This window comes from Hydractinia symbiolongicarpus, chromosome 11 (genome assembly GCF_029227915.1).
Source record: "Hydractinia symbiolongicarpus strain clone_291-10 chromosome 11, HSymV2.1, whole genome shotgun sequence".
In the NCBI taxonomy this organism is placed as follows: domain Eukaryota; kingdom Metazoa; phylum Cnidaria; class Hydrozoa; order Anthoathecata; family Hydractiniidae; genus Hydractinia; species Hydractinia symbiolongicarpus.
Window position 1 is genome coordinate 20,683,157 of NC_079885.1, and position 24,542 is coordinate 20,707,698.

Below are 24,542 nucleotides of genomic sequence, written 5' to 3' on the forward strand. Positions count from 1 at the left end.
AATAAATGATAGAATTTTAACACAAAATAAAGGGAAGGGCGTTTTGATTTTCTAAGCTTCTTTGTCGGGCGTTGAATAATGGAAAGGACTAAAAACAGGAATTCCCCGCTCCCTCCATACGGCTAATTCGCAACGCATTATGGTAGTTGTATTCCGCAAAACTTGTAGTTCTCTTGGCATATTTTTATTTAGAAATTAGAGCTGCTTTATATCACTACAAACTAATTACAGAGTAGCTAATTTATGAACATAAATTTTTAATGCAGATACCTTACAAAGGCATACAATGCCAATTATTTAACATAATGGCTAAACTCAATACCTCACGCCATGGAGAACTGACGGGAAATATTCCTTGCAAACCTAAACGAAGCTAAACTCAAGATGACGTCATCCAAATTACTTTTTTATGAGCGCTAATTAATAAATTTTAGCAGTAAATACTTAGTTTTTGATTCTATTTGTCGTAGCGTTAAGTGATTTCAATTTGTATAGGTTATATTTACTTAACGCCCATTTTGAATAAAAGACAAATAACTCAACGGTGACAGCATACAACAAAGATGTTATTGTGGTTAATGCTTATTCGTACTCCGTCTTAGGTGCTGGAAGTTTTACAAGTAATGTTTTTAATGGCTTTAGATGAGAAAAGCCCTCTGCCGGTGTGTCAATAACATAAAAATTCAAAAATAAAACGAAAGGTTACTAAAATTTTTACAACAGCACATTCGCAAAAAACTGCAACTTTATTTTGAAATATTTTCTTACTTACGATATTTTAAAGTACTTTACATAAACAACGCTTTTTATTTGCTTTCGAAAGGTTATTTTACCATTTCATTGATTAGGAAGGACTGGTACTGAGTGACGCCACAGTTATTTTAGAAGAGTCGAGTAATAAACAGAAACATTACGAGGACGGGCGAAAAAGGAGTGATATACTAAGTCGGATGAGCGACGGAATTCGAGGGAGCTTGATTAATAATAATATGAAGAAAACAAAGCCAATAGCCAGCGCTACTGCATTTATTAGAAAAAGAAAAGAAAAATGGAGACCGTCTTTGACTGGAAGTGAAGATATACACGAAGGGAGTACGAGAAGTGAAAGCAACGAATACGTAAGTGTGTTTTTCCACTTTGTTTCTTTGGTCATTTTTAATGAATCTTAGTAAAAACACTTCAAGCTGAAAATGTATGTGTTTAGTGTGGCTTGAATAAACTTCAGAAGTTTGGGAAGTTTTCTTCAACTTTAAGTGATTTTACACATTTATCAAAAAAGCTTTTTTCAAATACGCCTCTAGTATTTTCCATATGACGCGTCGAATAATTTCCACCGCATTTTCGCGATTAAATGTTTTCAGTTCTTTAAAATTTATAGTTTTCGCCATGAAAATCCTAATATTTAATATTTTTATCAAGAAAAGTTTTATATAACCCCTTTAACTAAAAAAGAAATCTTTTGTTTATAGAAATAATAGTACTTAAAAAATCTTAACAATTATTGTTATTGTGTCTGTTCAAAATGGTGCTCGTTAAATGTTCACGCTGCGAATGCGTGCCTAAACATTCGATTTCTCACGTTCCTTGCTCTCTTGGGAGATCTTTTGTCAAAGTTAAGCGCGATATGTGTGAATACTTCCCGCAGTCTTTGTGCATTTTTTCTAAAATGGTATGTTTTTAACCAAACACTCTTTACTCTATCACCAACACAAAATCCGCCTAACAATTAGCGATGTGGACCAACATTTAATAAAATTCAATAGCTTCACTGCTTCAGTGTTATGCTTAGGATAGACTTTCCCTTTTTTGAAATGGTTATTTAATTATTTACTCTGCAAAACATGCTTCCAGATTGCTTATCAATATCTCACATAAGCACCCAACATGGAGTGCGCCTCAGGTTAAATATTTTTTCAGGATCAATGTTGTTAGAGTTAATCGTGTAGACAAACCATTATACAAGATAAAACGGAATTAACATAATGAAAACAATGCGTTGTAATCTATTCGAAACAAGTATCACTTTGCCTTACTATCTATACCGTTTTAAAGTATTTTTATTCTTTTTAATACTTTTCCTTCTCTCCGTCAATTTTTGTGCGTGTTAGATAATTTTTAGGATTTAGAACAGGGCTTAGGCTATTGAAATTCTGACCTTACAGACATTAAAATATCCTCGTCGTATTTTACTACAATATGTATAGATCTTTTCATAAATTATTGCGCCATAGTATGCCTCGTATTGAATACAAGACACGGTGCTAATTTTTTTTTGCAAACAAAATATCGGAGGGAAGTACAAAGAAACAACATAAAAGATCTGAAAAGGGAAGCAATATGCTGCCTGGGGATGCAATAATCGTAGCCTGATGAATTTGAAAATGAAAACGGCTCTATTTACTTTACGGCTTGAAAGAGCTAGACTTTGGTGAAAGACTAATATTATGCTAACGTCAGCATTATTTTGTACGGTAAGGTTTTAGATCTAAAGGTGTGCAATGCGTCAAACTTTTCATCAAACTCCATCAAACTAGCGAGTTTGATGAAAATTTTGATGCATTTGAGTTTAACCATCAAACACAATTTTTTTCGAAAAAATGAGAAAAGAAGAAAAAAGTTTGAAGTTTGATGAAGTTTGATCGCAATCAAACTTTTCATCGAACAAAATAGGTTCATCAAACCGAGTTTTGCTGTTTGATGGCTGCTTGACGCATTTGAGACGAAATTCATCAAACAGTCATTTTTAATAACCGCGATTAGTGCAAAAAACCTCAACAGTGGAGGGTCTTTCGAACGTTTCGAACGTCTTTCGACATTCGAATACTGCTTTTGATATTCTAAAACAAATAACATACGCTCATTCGGTCATTCATTGAACGTTGAACAAGACAAAATTTTGTAAATGAATAGGCCTTCAATCATTTCGAATGTTTTGATAAAACGTGTTTGACGAGTTGACGCAAATGGAAAATTCGATTTCATCAAACATTCGCAGTTTGATAAATTTTTCATCAAACAGTTTGATGAGCTGTTTGATGAACAGTTTGACGCATTTGCGCCCGTCTTAACCGAAAAACTTTAAAACCCATGTCATAAAGGTGTTTATAAATATTGATGTCGATGTATCGATTTAAGAAGTTCAACGTTCCTGCCAGCACGATTCTAAATCTAACCCGATTGTATCGAATAAAAGTCGAACACGAAAAATTATTAAGGTAGCTCAATTTCCATAAAATTTCAAGTTGGCAATGTTAATAGAAACGCAATATGTATGTAAAAAGAGCATTTTGTTTTTTAAGTTAAAATTTTATAACTCCAGTAGCTACCACAATGGAATTGATTTTCGCAAATTTCGCGAGTTTTTGTCCATTCCGCAAAAATTATTTAGAAACCCGCTATTGGTAAAATTTATTCTCGCGATTTTCTTAATGGCCTACATAATTTTCCGTACAATTGGCCTAGCATATTTACAGCTAGTAGTTATTTGAATTTCAATTCCAGCAGTCTATGTTTAATAACAACTCCTACTACAAAGTTTAAAATATTCATGAAATTCTATTTTTTTTAAAAAACGCGCTAACTTTGCGCCTTTGATAGTACATAGTATTTACCCCCAAGTACCAAATAATAGTCCCCCATCTGATTGTATATTTTTTAGCTTTTTACAAAGCCCAAAGAGAGATCGTAATTACAGCAGTTAACTATTTTTAACTTAATAACGACTGGAATAAAAGCAAAAACTTCTTATAACAACGAACGAGTTATAACCTCTTCTTTAATTTTTCTAAATCGAGACAAAATCTGAAGAAGACACATATAAAAACACCCGACAATTTCTACTCATTTTATTTATAAGAAAAACAACATCCTGGCAAACTATATTCCATATAAAGGCGGGACAAAACCATTCGGCAAACGCCTCACCCCATCCCAGCTATCGTCCTGTCCCGCGTCTCACTTAAACACGCGTTTAGTATAATTATTTATCAAAGCGGGTCCCTGGCAAACGTTTCGTCACGTCTCTCATGTAAACAGTCTTTCTGAAGCATTTTCAGCCAGAGCGTCAATGGTAAAGAACTTGCTGCCTACAAGATAGTTTTTATTTTAACATAGACCGTTTTTTCCAGAAATATTAATGTTGATGTCACCCAAGAAGATTTTGATCTGGGTACATCTGTAGAATACATTCAGAGATTATCGAGACAAAAATATTATAATGGTGTCATTGGCACTCATGTCTCATGCCTAACAAAAGTTACGCCTAGTAAAAGAGGCCCAAAGCACCTTATTCCCTTCGCCCCCTCTCCTTGAGGATATGGGTTAAAATATAACAAGATGCACAAAACTCGTTTTAATTGCCAATATCTGCTACCCTGAAGGTAGAAACAAAACAACAAATATGAACTCGTTTTAAAAAGCTGTAAATAAAAATGCATGAAATTTGCGCACGTCGTTGTGTTTCATAACGTGTTGTCTATTTCATTCTGCTGATATTTCCCGCCTTTGTAAAAGAAAAATCAGGGCGGATATAATAGCGTTGCAAACATTCATTCTTATAGTCATGAATTAAAAGAACAAAACAATATGTTGAAGTCAGCCTCACTGAAAGATATGCTCAGGAATCACAATGTTATCAAGCAGGTTTAAATAACAAATGGTTTTACAAGATGAGCTCGCCGTACTTTCTAACTTTTATCTGCAAATTTGAAATTTGCGCAGTCGCAATGGCGTTTTTTCCAAAAAAAATTACGAAGGTCAAACAACTAATTCGTCAACGTCATATTTAGGACCATAGAATAGAAATGCGTTTTTTAGGGACGGGTGCTTAAATCAAGGGAGGGTATTTGAAAATTGCACATCTGGATTGGCGGGAAACACATTAAAAATCAATAAAATTTGTTACTTGGTTTTTAGGAGTTAAGCAAACAGTATTGTTATTTCTTTGTTTTTTTTTCTAAAAAAAAACATTAAGCGGGCTAAGACACCTTCCCCCATCCCTACAGCATTGGTATTGTTGACATGCAAAAAATAAAAATTATAATAACAGGGCCGTCGCCACAGAAAAGAAGTGTGACGTAAAAAGTTCCATCATGGTTGAGGGTTGAGTTCGACGACCTAAATGAAACATCTAAGATTTCAACTTTCAGCATTCTGAATGATGAATTCCCCTGTACCGTTTTATGTAAGTTGGCGCTAAAGTTTTTGTTCTTAGTATGACTACAAGATGGGTAAGTGAAAAATATCTAGTAAAGAATAATAAATGCGTCATGAACTATTCGTTTTAATTCATCCAGAGTATAATAGCGTTAACAGGTTACTAAAGAAACATTATTGGTCAAATAGTTAAGTGGGATAGTGACTTAAGTAGTTCGCACATGCAAGACACTGCGCAATTTTTGAGATGTACATTGTATAACACACCCTAAGTGACAAGGCACACTTCTTGTGGGGCATTGCTTAAGTGTTATTTAAAAATTGTCCTATGTATTTCAAGCAGTGTTCCGTGTCTTTCAAATAGCAGACAGTGTGTTTATATTATTGCCATAGCATTTATTGTAAATTCGATATTTATACTCCATAGGTCTTATAACCAAGAACATGCTTTTGAATGTACTAATAACCTCTCCTTCGTTGATTTTATCTTGTTTCATACTAATTACTAGTTTTAACTGAACAAAACCACTTGGAAGGAGTGTTGAGAGGGTTTATTGTTGTTTGTGATTATAAATTTAGTTACATAGATAATTTACTCCCGCAATATTTACTTACTGCATTGTTTTGTTATCTTTTCTTTCACCATTCAATTCACCAACTTGAATTCAAAAAGGAAAGCTTAAAATTCAGTTTAAAGAGAAAACATTGTCTCTTGTAAAAAATGTGTGAATCACGAAGTCTTTATTTATATGTCAAAAAACAAGTCTTTATAACCAAATGTTATCTATGAAGTGTAGAAATTAATTAGTTGTTTGTATCAAATTTAAATTACAATAAAGCAACCGCGAAGAACGCCGTGAAATATACTTCCTTTCAGACCACGTTGTTGTATGTAAGTTTTTTTTAAACAGTGAAAAACAAATATGGCTTCTAAAAATAATAAAAAGGAAAAAGACCAAAAGGAGCAGGACAGTGGAACGCTGAAAAGATTGGTGTTTGTAACGGGAAGTTTGAGAAGGCAAAAGAAAAAGGTAATATGCTTTGGATATGAAATGAATGACTCTCTTCAACAGAATTTTGCGCAAAATAAACGCAAAATCCAAAGATTTTTGTGATAAGAGAGATTATTAGGGAAATCTGTTCACAGTAAAACTTGCTAAAATATATTTTGTCAATGTTTTTATCCCTGATCATTTGATACTATATGGAACGAACAAAAATATCATCACTTTCATATATTTATTGACATTCTTTGTTTTAGAAAAAGTTCTCTGCATGTTCATTCCAGTTACACAGAGAGGATAGCTACTCTAAAAATTTCTTTATTACGTCTCGTTTATGAGCGCACTTTTTTTTCTTTAACGGGCGTAGCGCGTGTATCGTATAATTTCTTTAAAATATAGAGAAAAATTTGACCCATTTTGACACACAGTGCGTTTAAAATTTGCAGAATTTTTCATTTCTGTTTTAATTTTTTTTCAGCAAGAACATTTTTTTTAAAGATGTTCAGATCACAACTTTTTAAAAACTTTCGCAACTCCTAATTTCAAAGAGTAACCTAGTCGCAGAGATACCTTCTATCTTTCACGACACTGAAACGCCGATATCATGTTCATATCGCCGTCACGATGTCAGAAAAGAACAAACTGCTCTGTGGAGGAGGTAGTAGGAGAGCAAAACGTTTAAGAAAAAGTTAAAATCAAAGAAGTTCTTGCAAGTTCTTACATGTAAAGCTAACTAATAATGTTAAAATCTTGTTTCCATTTGTCTCTCCGTAGAAACGCAACTGACCTTGCAAGGAAATCACGGATAAACACAAAACTTCACCAAATAAGTATATAATTCTGATAACGATAAGTAAGTAAGAAAAAAATTCTATATATAAAGAAAAAAACTTTCTAAAAAATGCTTCGTACAAAAGACTTGTATTTTTTTTGTCAAGATTGTTTACAAGTGGAAGTAACGCGTCATGAATTTATTTATTTATTTATTTTTACAAGTCATATGTGATTTTTTGGTGTTTGAGGAATGCAAGTGATATGCAGAATGACGCTCTTTATTGCCCCTACTTTGTTGCAGTGAAATGTGAGACGTTATTTTTTGCTAATAATTGTCGCTAGAAACATTTTAAATTTTTTGTTGCGTTTCAGTTTTGAGTTAGAAAGAAAGTACTCGGTCAGGAAATTAATTTTTGCGAGAACTAATTTTCGCGAAGCGATCAAGTGTTATTATTTCTCGAATTTTGCGAAAAACGAATTTGATAGTATTTTTTTCTATTAATTCATGTTGTTTTCAGGTGGTCAGATAAAACTTCCAAACTTGAAATTTATGTGTCGTATGATAAATGTATGATATAAGGAAGGAAAATCCACCCTTCGTCCCTAGGAAGTTTTGCATTTTTGTTACGACAAATAAAAATCCCTAGGAACAGGGAAATTATTCTGAATGGATTTTTTTTTTCAAAAGGAAAAATGAAAAATGTTTAGCGAAATAATTTTCGCGAATTCTGCAAATAGCGAGTGTCACAATAATAAAGTGACAACTATTAAATTTCGCGAAAACACTTTTTCTTTATAAGAATATGCTTTATAAGAACATCCTTTGTAATTTGAGGTTAAAGAATAAGACTACTGTTTAGAACAATAGAAATAAGAATAATGACCAGCCTGGTTAGAATTTTGGTATTCTTATAAAAAACGTAAATATTATTTTGACGCCATTGTGAAAAAGATGTGTCAGTGAGAGTATACAAATCTAAGATATACATGGAGTCGGTCTATAGAATTTAGACGTTCCCAATGAGAGGTATTGATATACAGTTATCGATGTTCTTATACAATGGATGTTAAGCCTACAATCATGAACAAGTATATACATATGTTATTTCTATATTGCAGTGGAATCTCTCCATCTCGAACTCGCAAGGGACCAAAAAATTTGTTTGAGATAGAGAAAGTTCGAGATAGAGAGTAGTCGAGATAGAGGAGATTCCACTGTAGATTCGCGTATTTTGAACTTGTCAAAATTCACTTGGCTTGACAATGATGTTTAGAGCGGGTTTGGACTTGAACTTTTTGGTTTTGTCCAAACCCTTAAAAAGTGCTGAATGTTGTTGACGTTCACATGACGTTTTCCCCAAATTCCGCGACCTTGTGGGCCCTGAAGTGGATTATTTCGAACGTTGTCCCAAAGACTTGTTATTTTCTTATATTTTGACAATATCTAGTTCCGTGAAATATAAAAAAACTTAACGAGCCCTGGGAACCAGATTGTATTTCGTTGTGCGGGCGTGTTAGAGAATGTGACTAGCAAATTTGAAACACGTGCGCAACAGTAGAGATATTTGAACACTTCGGGATGTTGTTGATATTTATAAACGACGAAAAAGACTTCTTTTATCTTAATAATCTTTTCACTATGTGGAATGCTTTTTACCTGGTTCCAAATTTTTAACCAATAGAGGTCTGTGCTCTAAGCTTGTTTCATAAGTAAAACATATACCGCAAAGCTCAAAAGCAAAATATTAAAACAAAGTAAGAAAAGACAAACAAAATCATACGACGGGTGCAAGCATTAAAATGTCAGATCATTTAAGAAATAATAAATTGCTTTTCAGTCTTGCTTTCCAGAAGTACTGAATCTCAAAACTTAGCTGGCTGATAATCTTTGAAATAACCAAGTGAGGTGATTGGTTATAATATAAATAGTCAGTTAGAACATGTAACAAGTTCCCACTTATATTTCTAACTGAGCAGATGATGGTTACTGAACGCCGCCATTTTTGTATCAAACAGTAATCTATTTTTTGTTTAGTACAATGCGTATAGATATGTTCATTACGTTTATATGCACGACTCATGTAGCTACGCAACATTCATTTTTTAGGTCAATATGTTGAAAAGTAAGGAAATGTAAATCCTGTTTTAGGGAGTTTTTGAGTGAACTCTTAATGTAAATATTTGTTTTGGATTTTAGGGACATGCTTCTTCTCCAACAACACCCCGAACTCCGATGAGTCCAGGTCCTGATGACAACAATATATCATTGTATGACGATGGATCTGAAGGTTCTTCCATCACAGATGGACCAGTTACTAGCGTAAGCTTATTACGTTCGGCGTTATGTTTCGTTTTATTGTTGTATTTCGTTTGGTTTATTTCAACTACGTTCCCAGGGTTTTGTTAGGCTTTTATATTTTGGCGTAATTTGTTATATCCAAATATACAACATACTAACAAACGGTTTTAATTTTTTTTTTTAAAATTCATTCTAGAATCAGGTTCCGTGAAATATAAAAAAACTTAACAAGCCCTGGTAACGAGATTGTATTGTACAATCTATAGCACGCCTGCGTTGTGCAGGCGTGCTGTAGATTGTGACTAGCAAATTTAAAACAGGTGCGTAACAGTAGAGATTTTAGTATTGAACACTTCAGGCTTTCGTCTATACTTAAAAGCGACATAAAAGATTTCTTTTGTCTCAATAATCTTGTTCACTGGAGTGCATTTTCACCCTCCAACCTAGAACTAAAATAATAAATTTAAATAGATTGCCCTAATTTTTTGGACAAATTTTAAGACTTCGATGACGTTACAGAAAGGTGGTATCATAATCAAAAATTTTGTGCGAAGTTTGATTCTATTTGGAAAAGCCTCTTAAAAGCCCACCGGTCATAACATGTTTGAAAAACCTCCTACCGATTGTTTTCCGAAATTAAATGTCAGTTATGAATTCTTTGAAATGAATTATTGTGCTTACGCGAGATGCTGCAATAATGACCCTCTCGAGGGAAAGCAAATCTGCAAAATTGTCAGTTTACATAATTTAAAACGATACAAATTATTTATTACAAAATCTCATTGAGTTTTGTTTAAAGACAATAATCCGTTCATGACTATTATCGACTTTGTTCTCAGGGCACTTTTCCTTTATGATGAACTTGATGACGGGTTTATAGGCCTGAAACGAGGATGGACTATTATTACAATATCGCTACATATATAATCCCGCTTTGCATGGTATAAGTTGGATTATAAATAAAAGTAAAGTTTTAAAGATAAACAACATAATAGACTTTATTTCTGCACATAAGCTTGGTTCTCACTATAGGCTTACGATGAGCTAACCCTATTGCGCATGATGCGCTAAGACCTTAGCCCATAATGTGAACGTAAAATGCTTAGCTCACTGCTGAACTCATCGTTGCTTGGGTGTCATAAAACGAAAGAAGGAACGTCTCTCTCAAAGGTGATTCTTTCGCGCTCCTTTAAAAATGAAAAAAGTAGTTACTTGTTTTTTTTCTAAAATTCTAACAAATCTGATCAATAAATCTATAGTTTTTAACCTAAATTCCTACCGGATATTCATCTGAACCATATTCCTATAAAAAAGTGTGGCGATCCAATATCTTCGCGCAAAATAATTATATGCGCGGCCCCTGAGAATGTATTGTGGTCCCCGTACGGTTTTTCAGTTGAAAAGAGTAAATGCGGACCCTGGATTTTTCTATGCATTTAGACTCATAACATATGTTAAAAATTGTTTCTTAAGCTACGAAAGTTTTAAGGCCGGTTTCCATACAACTGCATTTTGCGCCCAGTCGTAAAAAGCGCCGTGACTTTTGATCTACGCATGCGCATTATCAGAATAATGCCGCTGACCTCGCGCTTTTGCATGCGCTAGGGCGTTTTAAAAAAAGTTGAACAGGCTCTACTTTTTGCGAGCTACATTTTGCGCTTCAGCTTAACAGCAATCAAAAGGTAGCAATCTACATGAATTACGAATAAATTTTTAATTAGATCATTTCAATATGGCTAGCAAAATCTCGTTTCTGTGTTAAATTTTTGTCAAAGCCAAATGAATGTAGAGAAACAGAATATATATCAATCAAGTGAAGTAGATGAAAAACAAAATAACATTAATGAGTCTGTGGAGGCACAAAGAAACAACATTGTAAACAAACTTAAAAAGACTACTCGTGATCTGACGATATTAAGTCCATAAGCAAAACGTTGTATAGTCCTTTGATTCTTCTTTCTATGGAAAGTCGTCTCATCCACATGTTTTTCTTACGTATTTTACAACGTTGTTTATTTCTACGCCATAAAAATATTGCTAGGACTACTCTCAAATTTTGGAGCAACAAATATCGTCAGTTTACATCAGCCATGTTTTGCAAAAAACACGTGAGCAAAAATCGCTTAATGGAATTGGTTCGGTATATGTGATAAAAGTCGCGGCGCATTTTACGACTGGGCGCAAAATGTAGCTGTATGGAAACCGGCCTTAATCATGTAAAATATGCACATCTATCTATCTATCTATCTAAGGCGTGCGGGCCGGAGTGAGTGTGGGCTTTAAAAACGTTTTGTTTATGTTTTTAAAACTGCACAGCGGTCATCATGCGCATAAGGTTATTTTGGTTTTCTGCGCATCGGTAATGATGGAGGCAACCTGTTGTAATGAATGACGAGGAGCCTTGGAAAGGAGGTGTAGCCTGAAATTAGTAAACATCGAGACAATGAAATAGTTGTATGAGCAGTCTATTCAGAAATTTAGCTACCGAAACTCAAATTTATTATACCTAACTAAATACGTAGCTTATTAATGAGAATAACATCTGAAAATGGCTGAAGAAACGCCTAGCAAGGTAAGACCTTTTGTAAGTGTTTCCTCCCAATATAAGCTATATTACACGAAATGATTTTAGCATGTTAGCTAGAGCTAGCTTCGCCCAGTCACCAACTAAAATAAAAAAGATACTTGGGTAGAAAATATCAGATTACTGTTTAATACTTCGCATACTACCAGCTGTCTTAGACTGTTTAGTTTCACAAAATGTGTATAAGTTCTTATGTACACTCAACTTTCCACTCAATACAGAAAATGTTTTTACAACAAACACAATCTTGCTTCCTTTGTTTATTTTGTCAACATTACTTTCTACAGTATAAGTTGGTGATATTATAAACATACATCCTCTATACTATATATATTTTGTTAATAAACTGCTTCTCATTCAAGGGTATGTTTTGATACAAACTAAAAACAAACTGTAGTTTTAACTAAGATTTTTAGCTAGTTTGTTAGTGAGCAGTTACTTTAGTATCTTATTATCAAAAATCATTTAAAAATGAGAAGTGCTGTGGTGGTTTCTAAAAGTATAATTTCGGTAAGATTTGTAAAACTAGCTATATAGCTAGCTATGGAAGTTTATTTTTTGGTTAAATGATATTTTTTTTACATAATGTCCCATCTGTTTTACTGGACAACTGTTGTGTATACTTTTTATTGCTTAGAAAAAAGGTATATATACAAACATTTTCCCTATTTACAAACAAATTGTGATAAAATCTGGAGCGTTGACATATCTCTGCTATCCTGATACTGTTTGTTATGTAGTCAATTGAAGATGCTTGTTTTGTGTTTATGATAAAACTTAAACTTATAAATATTGAAATCAAACTTGCCATAACGAAAGGTATAACTGAAACTTAAATTGTCTATGAATTTCTTATATTTATTTGTCTTAATAATAGTTATTGTCTGTCTGTCTCTGCATAACATGGTACCTCCCGTAACTAGACACACGCAATGTGGTATATAAAGGACTAGCAAACCTGGGATACCAACTAGTTTAATTTAATGTTAATTTTTGGGTCCATTTTTACATGTCAATTTTATTTTAGCCTACGACAAAGAAGGGCTTGGAAAATTATGTTGGGTTTGCAAATCTTCCTAATCAAGTTTTTCGTAAAAGCGTAAAACGTGGATTTCAATTTACTTTAATGGTTGTAGGTAAGTCTGTTGTCTGTTTTTGCCTGTCCATTGATTTAGATTACATATATTTGTTATGTTTTTAAAGCTAGAAAATTTATATATTCTTCCTCAGTTTAATTTGGAAGTGTGTCTAAGTTTACTTCTGTGGTCTTGTTCACACATGAACAGCATTTTTTTCTATTTTATTGTCTGCATTTTAATTACTGGATCATTAAACATTTAACAGCTTATCAATGAATTATATTGTAGTCTTTGTGATTTCTGTTGAAATATGTTTTACATATTCAATAATTAATATTTATCTGTGAAGAAATGTAAAAACAAACAAGATATTTATTATTTTACTAATGAAGAATGTATAAGTAAGCCTTTGCCTGGTTATACTCTCTTGTTATTAGGTTTCCTTAGTTTGAGTAATAGTAGTGGCATAACTCGCACAGTTAATTTTTTTCGCACTGTTTCATATCATGATTACATTGTTTAAGTTATTAGCATTAAAACTGGCTGTTAAAACAACACAAAAGCTAGATTTATCAAATGATGTAAAATACTAAATAAAAAGTATATAATCAATATAATATAATTCATAAATTTTTTTTTTGTAGTTCAGGAAAAGTTAAGTGAATTTGTCATCAATTTCTGTGACAGGTTCTCTTTATAATAACAAAGTTTACTCCCAAAAAAGGTAAAGGCCAAAGTTTTTAAAGTCTCTGGAGTAAATCTGTCACAGGTCAGTTTCATGTTAAGCATGCATAAATATTCTTTACCAAAATAATAATTGTAATACGGTGTTTTAAAATAAATGTTTTATCCAGGCTAGCCATAGTGATTACAGACAATGCTAAATTGCCAGTCAAGTCATGTCTTTCTAGTGGAAAAACTTATTTCAAAAAAAGTATTGTGAAACAACCAAGATTTTAAACACATAATATGAACACATTATAAAAGTCTTAATTAAGGTTGGTAACTACTTATATGTAAATATGTATAATTTGCAACAGTTTGAATACAATAAAGCAAAAAAAAGTTATGTGAAAAAACACCCAACATCTTGGTAATTACACAACACTGATACTTTTTTAAGACATACATAACATACGATAACGTCAAACAATCAATACTAATTTAACTGCAGGCCTTGCCATGAGCAATTAACCTCTCGAGCAATTAATTGCTTGCGTCAGTGTGTCTATGCGAGTAGTTTCTGCTCGCCATATTTTTCGCTAAAAAAACTTTACATTTAGTCTCTCAAGGCATCTTTTTCAGCTAGCTCGTTTCGAACTTTGGTTGGTTAAAACGTCCGATAGATTTCCGTCTTGGTCGGACACTTTTAGATTTTAGAATTATTGAAAAGTTCTGGTCCTTTAAATCCACAAGCAAGCCTATTCATAGCCAACCCGACCATCCTAGCTAATTCACCGACTCCTGACGTTGATCAAAATAAGATATAGGATCATATCTTTTCTACGAACAACAAAGGACATAAAAGGGTTTAAAAATTTTGCTGACGTCAGCAATGGCCCGTTAAAACGCAAAAAAAAATTTTTCAGAAATTTATATCCCTGTTACCTTTATCGTATAGACCTTGAAACGATGATCAAGAAAATGTAGTCTCTGTATTATTATAAGAGATGCGGAGGTGAGCGCCGACGAAGCACGAATGACGCAAGTCTGCAAAACTGCACTTACAGGCAGAACAGACAATTTATCATGGATTTAATTGTAGATAATTTCTTCATTTGACGAAACAATTGGAAACCATAGCAGGTCCAAATTTAATGAATTATTTTCTTTATGCTGCAACTGTTATTCAAACAATTTTAAAAACAAAACCCACGTGCGGCATAATTTTTTTTTCTGTATAAATTTTTTGTACCTGACATGTACCTTTTAAAAAGAGATTTTATTTATTAGCTTTATTTAAACCACGCTGATTACGTTTTTTTAATTTGAAAACGAAGCATATTTTTTCCTATTTGCTTGTGATTAACTGAAAAATAAACATTAAATTTATGAAAACGATAGTATGGTCATGCATATTATTTCGGACATGTAGAAAAGGAAGTTAAGATTGAGAGAGTCGCTATACCAGTATACGCTCGATCATCGTGTTTGGGGTTCACGATTAAAAACCTACCCCACTTTTATACTGCAAAATAAATGCGCAACAAAGATTAACCTTAATGTCGGTATCTCATGCGTTTTATAAAATGCGAATGAACTGTTGCACGATGGGTGGAAAATAATTACACCAAGTATTTTTCAGTTTCACTTAAAATACCAAACAATTCTTAAGAAAAACGTTTACACTTATCTCAAAATGTTAATATTTACGCAAACAATAGAATGCTCGGGTAACGAGCATTTACACGACTCATGGCAAGGCCTGTAACAGCTTTGTAATTTTTATAAAATTTCAGCACTTGTATGGTGTTTTAGTTACACACGTCATCATTCTCAGGCTAGCATCTGTTAGTTGCTAGTACAAGCCTATAAATAATAGTTAATAGCCTGTAGAAAATTCACAAAATTGTTAAAAATATATCACATTTGTTATTTTTGCCAATATATTTTGTAGATTCTTACCACTTCCTAATTGATCAGCCAGAAAATAAGCATTGTTATAGAGATGACAAAGAAACTTCAAATATTTATTAAATCAATGTAAAACATTTTTTGTTGGGATGAAATAACATTTTTTTCTGTCACTTTTCTACAAGAGCTGTATTTTGTCTGTGTTTATGCAAAATAATATTACAATAGCCAGACACAAGAAATGTGGTATATAAGGAACGGTTTGAAACTGGATTTATCCCAAGGCAAACAACTACTAAATGATATTTTGCAAAGATAAAGTTAAACTTATTTGCAATAGCAATAAAGCTTTCACTTGATTTATTGTGTGTCTTGTCTGTGGACATCTTCAAGAAGGAGAAAGGGTGCTTCTAAGTAATGTATTTTGAAAGAAGTAAGCAAAAAAATATTACAGACGGTGTGTCATACTATCTTTTCTGGCACCATAGTTAAGTGATTATAACTCTCTCTGCAGCAAACTAGGGTTTGATTCCCCCAATAGTAATTTCATATGGACGAGCGAATGTTACCATGACACTGGGTTAACCTGTGCCATGTGAGGAAAATGGGAGAGATGACACACTGTGTGAGCCAATAAATGTTACAGGGAGTTTTCTGATAGAGCATGTAACCTCAAAATGAGCATTAAATGCTCTAGGACTCCCCATCTAAGCCAAGACCCCTCCTGGATATAATAGACAGAGTATATTCCTTGATAATTGTGAGACTGGCCATGTAAAATATGCATGTCTATCTATCTGTCCTGTATCTCTAGCTATAGTAACCATGTAATTGTGCAGTTTTTCTGGCTTTCTCTTAGATTATTTGTGGCCTCCCTTGCAAGACATTTAAGCATTTTCTCTAAATTCTTACCATCTAATAACTTTATTTGTTTAAATTGGTAACTAAATTGCAAGTTTGTGCTAAGGATTCATCAAATAGAAATTTCCAGGGTATAAAGAATGGGTGATAGTCTTAGAATTGGCATATACATATATATATACAATGGGTGAATCTGACATTTTGTTTACTAAAGACTAATATATTTTGTTTAGAAAGTCTATTATTGGGAGGAGGGGTGTTTTAAGTTTGCCATCCCTGACATACGACTGCTCATGAACCCTGTCATCTCTCTACTATGTGTGAAGCATTAAATTTTCTCTTCTGATGTTGCAACAATTTTGCTAAAGAAATGGGATAAACATAACGGAATTAAATATCCACATAGCAATAAGTATTTAAATAGTCAGTGACAAACAAAAGATTTTAAACAATAAGTCATTAATTTTTTAAGTTGTTGTCTTATTGCCCTTTTTTGTACAGATTTGATAAATAATTTCATAATATAATTTTTTTCTATTATTAAAGATTCTAATAATGACATACCATATTTTAATGACATGTATTTAAAATTTCAAACATTTTATGCTTTATTGGGGGTTGAAGTTATTACATATAGCTGCAAGTTTAGTCGAATGGCAAAATCGATGTTTTAATTTTTTTTTTTTTAGGTGAAACTGGATTAGGTAAATCAACTTTAATCAACTCATTATTTCTAACTGATATATACACTCCATCTGAGTACGAAGATGCAGCTTCCAAATTTGGCAAAACCATGACGGTAGGCAGATTTTTAGTTCAATAAAAGATCGTAATTTTTTTTGAATAAAGATGATGAATAAAATGAATAAAGTTGTGTGTCTTTAACTCTTAATCTCTGAGACTAAAATGCATGTGCACAGTTTTAAGATTACTAAGAAGTTTGTATTGTTCTGTTACCTAGTAAAAAGGAAAAGTTTTACACTAATTTATGCATGTTTCCTGTGGTGTTATTAATTGACACCATTTTTTAAATTCCCCTGTGTGCGGTTAAATACCTTAGTATACTCAAACAGACAATCATTGAAGCTTATTTTAAATCTTGTTGTTTGATATGTTTAAGTTGATAAACAATAAAGGCATATATATTATTAGTAAACAAAAAAAAGAATTTGGTTTATATATTAAACATATAATAACAGTTGTATTATTTTGCACTCACAAACTTCTACTAAAAAATCATACTACTGCAGTGTTAGCAAAAAGTGAAATCAAACTTTTAGGTTAATGCGTCAACATTTGAACTAAAAGAAGGTGGAGTTCGTTTACAGTTAACTGTTGTTGACACTCCAGGATTTGGTGATAATATTGACAATACAGATTGGTAGGTCTATGCTTATTGCATAATATTACCATGTAATAAAACACTGTTCTACTTTGTTAGAGGCTTGCTGCTCTTAATTTCAATGCTTTCTAAATTCTACAATTCCCAGTATTGGAATGTATAATGTTTTAGTAATAATTATCCTTCTCTAAACAATTTTTAGTTGGAATTCCGTCATTCAAAATATAGAAAGTAAATTTGAAGACTACTTAAATGCTGAATCAAGAGTTAATAGAACGACTATCCAAGATACTAGAGTACACTGCTGTTTATATTTTATTGCACCAACTGGCCATGGGTAAGACCTTATGTTAAAATATATAAGTTTTTTATATTTAACCTCCTTAAGTCAATTCTGAACTTTTATAGTTTAAATAAAAAACAGATATTATATAGAGATTTTGACACAATGACTTCTAATTCTAGGTTAAAACCTTTGGATATAGAATTTATGAAAAAATTACACAATAAGGTAAGAATAAACAATAACTTTTCTTCTGCGAAACTTTTTTTGATGATAGTAATGTTGCATAAATGAATCCATTACAGGTGAATATAGTTCCAGTCATTGCGAAGGCTGACACACTTACAGCAGATGAATGTTACAAATTTAAACAACAGGTATAATTGTTATAGAATAGAATTGCATATGTAATGCATGTGTACGTAAATTTGAATTTCTTGTATCCGGGAGTTCTTATATGCCTTTAGGCTTTTTCCAAAATAAATTTTCTGCAACAGAACTGGATGATGAGATGGTGTTAAAGTAGAGCCTTGTTCGTGCCGAACAAATTTTAAAATTATTTATTTTTTGCTTTGCTGTCATTGAGTACAATCTGCTACAAAAAGAAAATTACATCGTTAAAAAACACTTTTCTATCATAAGAAATATAGGCCACTTTTTTATAAGAACATAAATAATCACGAATCACGTAAGTTTATCTCGCCAAAACTTTTCAATTTCAGATTTCACGAAAGTTTATCTCGCGTAAATTTTTTAATTTGTAGATTCGCAAAAATTTATCCAAAAAATTTTCCGAGTTTTTTGACTCGCGAAAGTTTCTCCGAATAAAGTAATTTACTTGCATCTGCATTTATTCTGTTGTTAAGCACAGCTTACTTTTGATTTTGTAGATATTGAAAGAAATTGAGGAGAATCAGATAAATATCTACAGGTTTCCTCCACTAAGCGATGATGAAGCAGAAAGTGATTTAGCATCCTTAAGAGTATGTTATTTGAAACTGTATTTTTTAAGGTTTTTTCAAATCGTGCTGCTTTAGCTTTTCCAATTACAAAAGTAAATGCATCTGTAAGTATTTTCCCCTCTAATGTCCAGCTTTTTTCAGTCAGACCGAGACGTCAATTGGAACTTTAATAGTATCAACAACATCCAAAAAGTTTTTGTAGCTTATGAAAAATAAATAAATAAAAATGTTTAGTAATAGATTATTTATCAGTGTTTTTTGATGAGATATTTCTCCCATGTAAAACCTTTACAATAAGGGAAGGAATGAAACAACTTTTTCACATTTTGAAAGTTGTGTTTATTTTGGTTGTCCAAGTTTGATGTTCTGAAAATTGGTTTTCTGACGTGCAAACGGAACTGTATCAGCCCTGACAAATTTTAAATTTTATCAACTTCTGTTCACCTCTGGCAACCTGTGCTACATGTGTTTTGCAATTTTTTCAGAGAATACCATTTGCAGTTGTGGGAAGCAATACCGTCTTAGAAGTAGGAGGTAAAAAAATTCGCGGAAGAAAATACCCATGGGGAATAGTGGAAGGTATGCGTTTATGTAGTAACTATTTGTTTGTTTTATAAGTTCTTTTTTAATATCAGTTATTTGCATCCTACTTCTTTTTTTTATTTAGTTGAAAATATCGACCACTGTGACTTTATCGCATTACGAAACCTTCTAATCAGGTATGTGTGGTGTTGTTTCTATCAACCATTTGTATCTGTCATTGTGGATGTTTTGCTATAGGAATTAATAATTTATACTATTGAACATAGCTGTCACACAAAACTAGTATTACTTCCAATGATTTGTTAGTGTTTGAGACTTTGTCGTACTTGTTAATAACTTGTCTAATGTCATACAAATGTGATGTTGGGCAGAATTAGTTAACACGTGAATGGTTTATCAAACGTTCTTAAATTTAACGTGATAAAATGGTAACGTTGTGATGGTAGCCGGAACAAGAGGGGAGATTTGTGAGAAGTTGAAATTGATTTAATAATTTGTATTTATGTAGAACACACATGCAAGACCTTATTGACGTCACGAACGATGTCCACTATGAAAATTTCCGAAGTGATCGCCTGTCTGTTCTCACTGGTGGAGGTGCATCTATCACGAGGTAGGATGACATTATGGTGAAGTGTTCTTTAAGATTGAGCCTCCATTTTGACTAGTTCCCTGTCACCAGATTTGTACTGGAACTTCTATCAGTGCTACATTCACTTCGAAGAGTGAAATAAAAATAATAATAAATCTTTAATAAGAAAGAACACAATTAGGAAAAAATATGGATTTAAAATAAAAACAGCAAAATTTACAGCCTTTACTATCCCTCTCAGTAGATTAATTTTAACGATTTATTGAAACTGAAAGAGATATGTTGACAAGGGATGATGTAATATTACCTCCCTTCGTATTTTAAAAGATAAAAGAACTTTTTTTTCGTCTGGGAACGTGTCTTAATATAGCGTACTTACCTGCATCTGTAAAGTGTGGAGCGAGCTTTAATGGTGTTTGTTTTTCTAGTGCTGCTTTAAATATCAACCCTATGGAACAAATCGAACGAGAGCGTGAAGATCAAGAAAAAAAACTAAAGAAGATGGAACAGGAAATGGAACAAGTTTTTGAAATGAAAGTAAAAGAGAAAAAAAAAAAGCTGAAAGATTCCGAATCTGAAGTAGGAGTGGTTTCATTGCGTTCACCCTTTGACTGCTGCGTGAAAAGAATTTTACGTTTTTTTTTTTTATAATAACTGAGTTGCTAAGGGCTCAGGCGGAGCAGTAATTAGGAAACATGACTGTGAAAAACAGTAAAATACCCGGAACAACTTTTTAGATTCTAAAGTTTGCCCTTAGCAATTGAGCCTAAAATGATAAATGATCTGTTTATGTTTATAAGAGTGTGGAACCTGAGTCTCGTTTGCATACTACTCGAATTACGTTTACTTATGTCCTCTCAAACCGTAGTCTCGTTTTTTTTTTTAGTTCAATCGCAAATTCGAAGTTACGATGCGCACTCTCGAACAAAGTCGCAAAGAACTTGAAGAACGTCGTAAAAAGTTTCAACAAGAGAAAGAACAGTTCGAAGCCGCCTCTCATGCGGAAGGATTCAATAGTAGCAGGTCCAGTAGTAGATCTTCTTTAAAGTAAGTCCCCTCCCCCCAGGGTGCGGTAAAGTGTCTTGAAACTGCCTTTAACAACGACTAACATAAACTTAAACATACGCTTAACATGTATTATCTTCATGTTCCTAATTTTCGCGATTTTTCATTATAATTGCGAAATTTAATACCCACGCGAAGTGTTGTTTAATACAACTCTCGCGAAATTTAATACTTGCTTAATGGGCTTTTATTTCCAAAATATTTAATAACGTATTTACACCTCATTCGCGAAAATTAAGAAACCCACGAAAATGTTTTACCGTAAATGGAGATCGACTGGATAATAACGTTTAATATCTAACAATTTTTCCATTCTTACGCCTAAACTAATAACAAGGCAGTTTCAAGACGCTTGAGAACAAAGTGCTGACCTTAAATCGAACTACCTTTGCATTAAACCATGCATTACGCAGGCTACAAAAACAAAAACAGTTACGTTTTAAAGCACTGTTTTAAAGTGAACTGCACTTTGTTGCATTGTTTATTTTCTTTCACTGCATGCACTAACATAACACCACGCACGAACAAAACATCACTCACGATAGCCACGCACAAACTCACGTAAATAAGATATAACAAGCTTCGCTTCTGGACGGATCCCGTAACAGGTTTCATGTTCCGCTTCAGAGTTTCGAGGTCCCAAATGAACCATTTGTAATTGACGTCGACATTTCGCGTAGGCTTACCTGCATGTTGACGTGTTAACAAAGCTGATAGACAAGTGGCATTTCAAGTTTGCGCCTTCTGGCACGGGTAAAAGTTGAGCAGAAAAAGTGCTACAAATTAGCCTTGACCAAAAAATGTAAGAAAATAAATAAAATTCAAATAAACTGTGGGACCTCTATTCTCAGAATGACGTAAATACCTAAACGATAAATACTAACTGCATTTTGTTCTCAAGATGAAAGCAGAGGTAATTCATTGGGTGGGAAGGGGAGAGGGGGAGGGTGTAATAAAGAGGTGCGAAGCGTGGGCTGTCCCCGGTGGGTGCATAGTACTTGTTTTTCACTATGTGTCTTTTATGTTGAAGTTGCTAGGTGTATATAAGAGTAGGAAGGTGAAAGACACATGTGGTTACATTCACAAAACAAAAAGGTGAAAAGAAAAAAGTCTCGCAAAGTTACAACATTAAGGGACTTTTTTTCTTTTTGAAAACCTTCAAAGTCATCTTTCGATGCGTCAAAAATATTACGAATGCGTGCCAATTGACGAATATTGCAGAACGGGTTTTCGCGGTTAAATCATACATATTTTATTAATTCAATTTCGTGATCTGAGATCCGAAGCGCAAAAATAAGCCCCTAGGTATTTCTAAGCAGGAAAATAGATCCTTTAGTGGAAGGATAAAGCTTTGATTCATACCGTCATTTAAGAATTAAGTAAAATTGTTTACATTACGGATGTAAGGACTTGAATAGTTGGTAATGTCATTCTTTGCACTCTTTTACATTTGTCGTGTATGCACCTACTTCTACATATATGGTTAAGCTTAAAATAAGGAAAAATTATAAACAATAAAAAATGTTAAAAAGAATAGGCAGCACCCTATTTCTCGGGTTCTATTCATGTGACGGGTGGTTGAGATATCAGGAGTGACCGATACAGGGCGGTTTACGTAGAGGACTTTTACAAAGGACAAAAAAGTTAGGGGTTTCTGTGGAAATTTACTACTTAGTAACTTAAATTGGGAACGTGTCGGATTTTTATATATAATTAACAAATTGTTGGTAAATATAACGACCACAAACGAAATAGTAGTTAAGGATTCTAACTCGGTTTTTTATACAGGCCAGGAGAGAAGGATAAACAAAAGAAACAGAAGAAATTTTTCTAGTCCAATATATTCAACATTACACGAAAGTGAAAGAAATATTGTCGCTGCGCCACCGTCTGTTCAAACGTATACTTCGCATCATCCTGAATCCTTAAGAGCAACATTTATCGTATGTGTGAACATGGATGTCTGGTTGCGAGGTGGCAAACACAGTGGAGTTTCAGGCCATGACTATTAAAGTAGAAGAACAGAGGATATCTTTTTATTGATGTAGTATTTATATTTTGTACAACGACTAAATATGAAGCCGCGGCGCTGCTAATAGTAATCTGATTAGAAGAAATAAATGATTTTGTTTGAAGTTCAGTTAAAGTTCTCCTTCTGAGTATGCTCTACAGTCTATGTTGTTACGTTGTGCATAAATACAGCGAAATAGTTTTGAGTAGGTTTTTTTAGTACGAAAAAAAACATTTTTTTTTTTCGAAATCTTAGTATTTTATTGTTCATATTTTGTTGCTTATCCTATTTAATTTTTTTTCTTCTATTTTTTTCTTATTATTTTCGGTGCTTTTCTGAACATACCAGACAGTAGCGTTCTCGCATCATTATCCAGGTCTTGTTTTCGACCCCTTTTTTTCCTACTGATCTAATACCTAACAATTGACAGAGAAAAATTTGCATGCCATTTTATATTTGTCTTAATTTTTTTTATAGATACCTATAATAATTTCTTATTTGTCGGTGACTATAAAGAGTAACTTGAGTACCAGGACTTGTTAACTAAATGGTTACTGAGTGGATGGTGTGGTACGAAGGTTGTGATAAATTTCACTAAAAAAGAAGTAAATGTAGATAATATGAGACCTGTCATTTGTATTTAACTTTTCTCATGAAATTTGTTTCAAATTCACACCCGGCTTTTGTTCTTGTTGTTACATTGTTACACTGATGCAACCAATTTAAAGAAAATGCTATTAAGCGAGGTTTGTACGGGTGAACACACACAACGCGTGTGAAGAACCCCAGGGGTCTTTTGCGTAGGGGAGTTGTAAAAAATAACAACAACAATCAGGTTGAAATGGTAGAGCTATTTCTTAAAAAACTTAATTCTAACTAGTTTTTCAATCTTTGTTACGCACTGTTTTCGGAAAAACAACTTTAACATTCGAGACTTATCCTAGGTGCAAATTGCAGAAGAATTCCTCTTAGCACACCAGGTAACATTTCAAGAATCACAGGATCATAATTGGAGAGTGAGAACGCAAATTTATAAGTCGTTCTTCGTTACAAGTGACAAAAAAGGCATTCTCGTCCTGAAATAAGTTTTCTCTCAAATAGTTCTGGGGACGAGAATGTGTCTACTGAGCAATTCCGTCCTCAGGCTGTCTATTACTGAGACCTGCACTTCCCAACCTCATTCCAGCACATGTCGTCTCTTTCTATAACCGGGACGGCGAGACAAACATTGCCGTCCTGATGTCAGAAAAAATACAAGATGCCCTGGGGACGAGGTTGTGCACTTCCGTCACATTAGGAGACAACTGGTCCTGTGGCCGAGATTGATAACTACGCAATAAAAATGTTCTACAACGTTGAACAAAAAATTAAGACAAACGGTGAATGCTCTGCAGCCGACAATCTGCAAAGTCGCT

General features: G+C 33.2%; 1 protein-coding gene across 5 annotated transcripts; it reads left to right on the forward strand.

Annotated features, from left to right (window-relative positions):
• The first annotated feature begins 736 nt into the window (after positions 1-736).
• Positions 737-23,800, forward strand: LOC130613927 (septin-7-like). Of its 5 annotated transcripts, none has more exons than XM_057435290.1 (15): positions 737-1,118; positions 9,130-9,252; positions 12,843-12,951; positions 17,019-17,128; positions 17,610-17,710; positions 17,874-18,008; positions 18,137-18,182; positions 18,260-18,331; positions 18,845-18,937; positions 19,402-19,495; positions 19,584-19,635; positions 19,968-20,072; positions 20,480-20,630; positions 20,938-21,098; positions 22,905-23,800. In XM_057435290.1, exons 1-15 carry the CDS (start codon positions 951-953, stop codon positions 22,948-22,950), a joined length of 1,566 nt encoding a protein of 521 aa, XP_057291273.1. In that variant the 5' UTR covers positions 737-950; the 3' UTR covers positions 22,951-23,800. The 5 variants fall into 5 exon arrangements, with proteins under 5 accessions (XP_057291273.1, XP_057291274.1, XP_057291275.1 ...); XM_057435291.1 differs by having other exon boundaries at positions 740-1,118; positions 20,938-21,074; XM_057435292.1 differs by lacking the exon at positions 737-1,118 and adding an exon at positions 6,050-6,185.
• Positions 23,801-24,542: the final 742 nt, after the last annotated feature.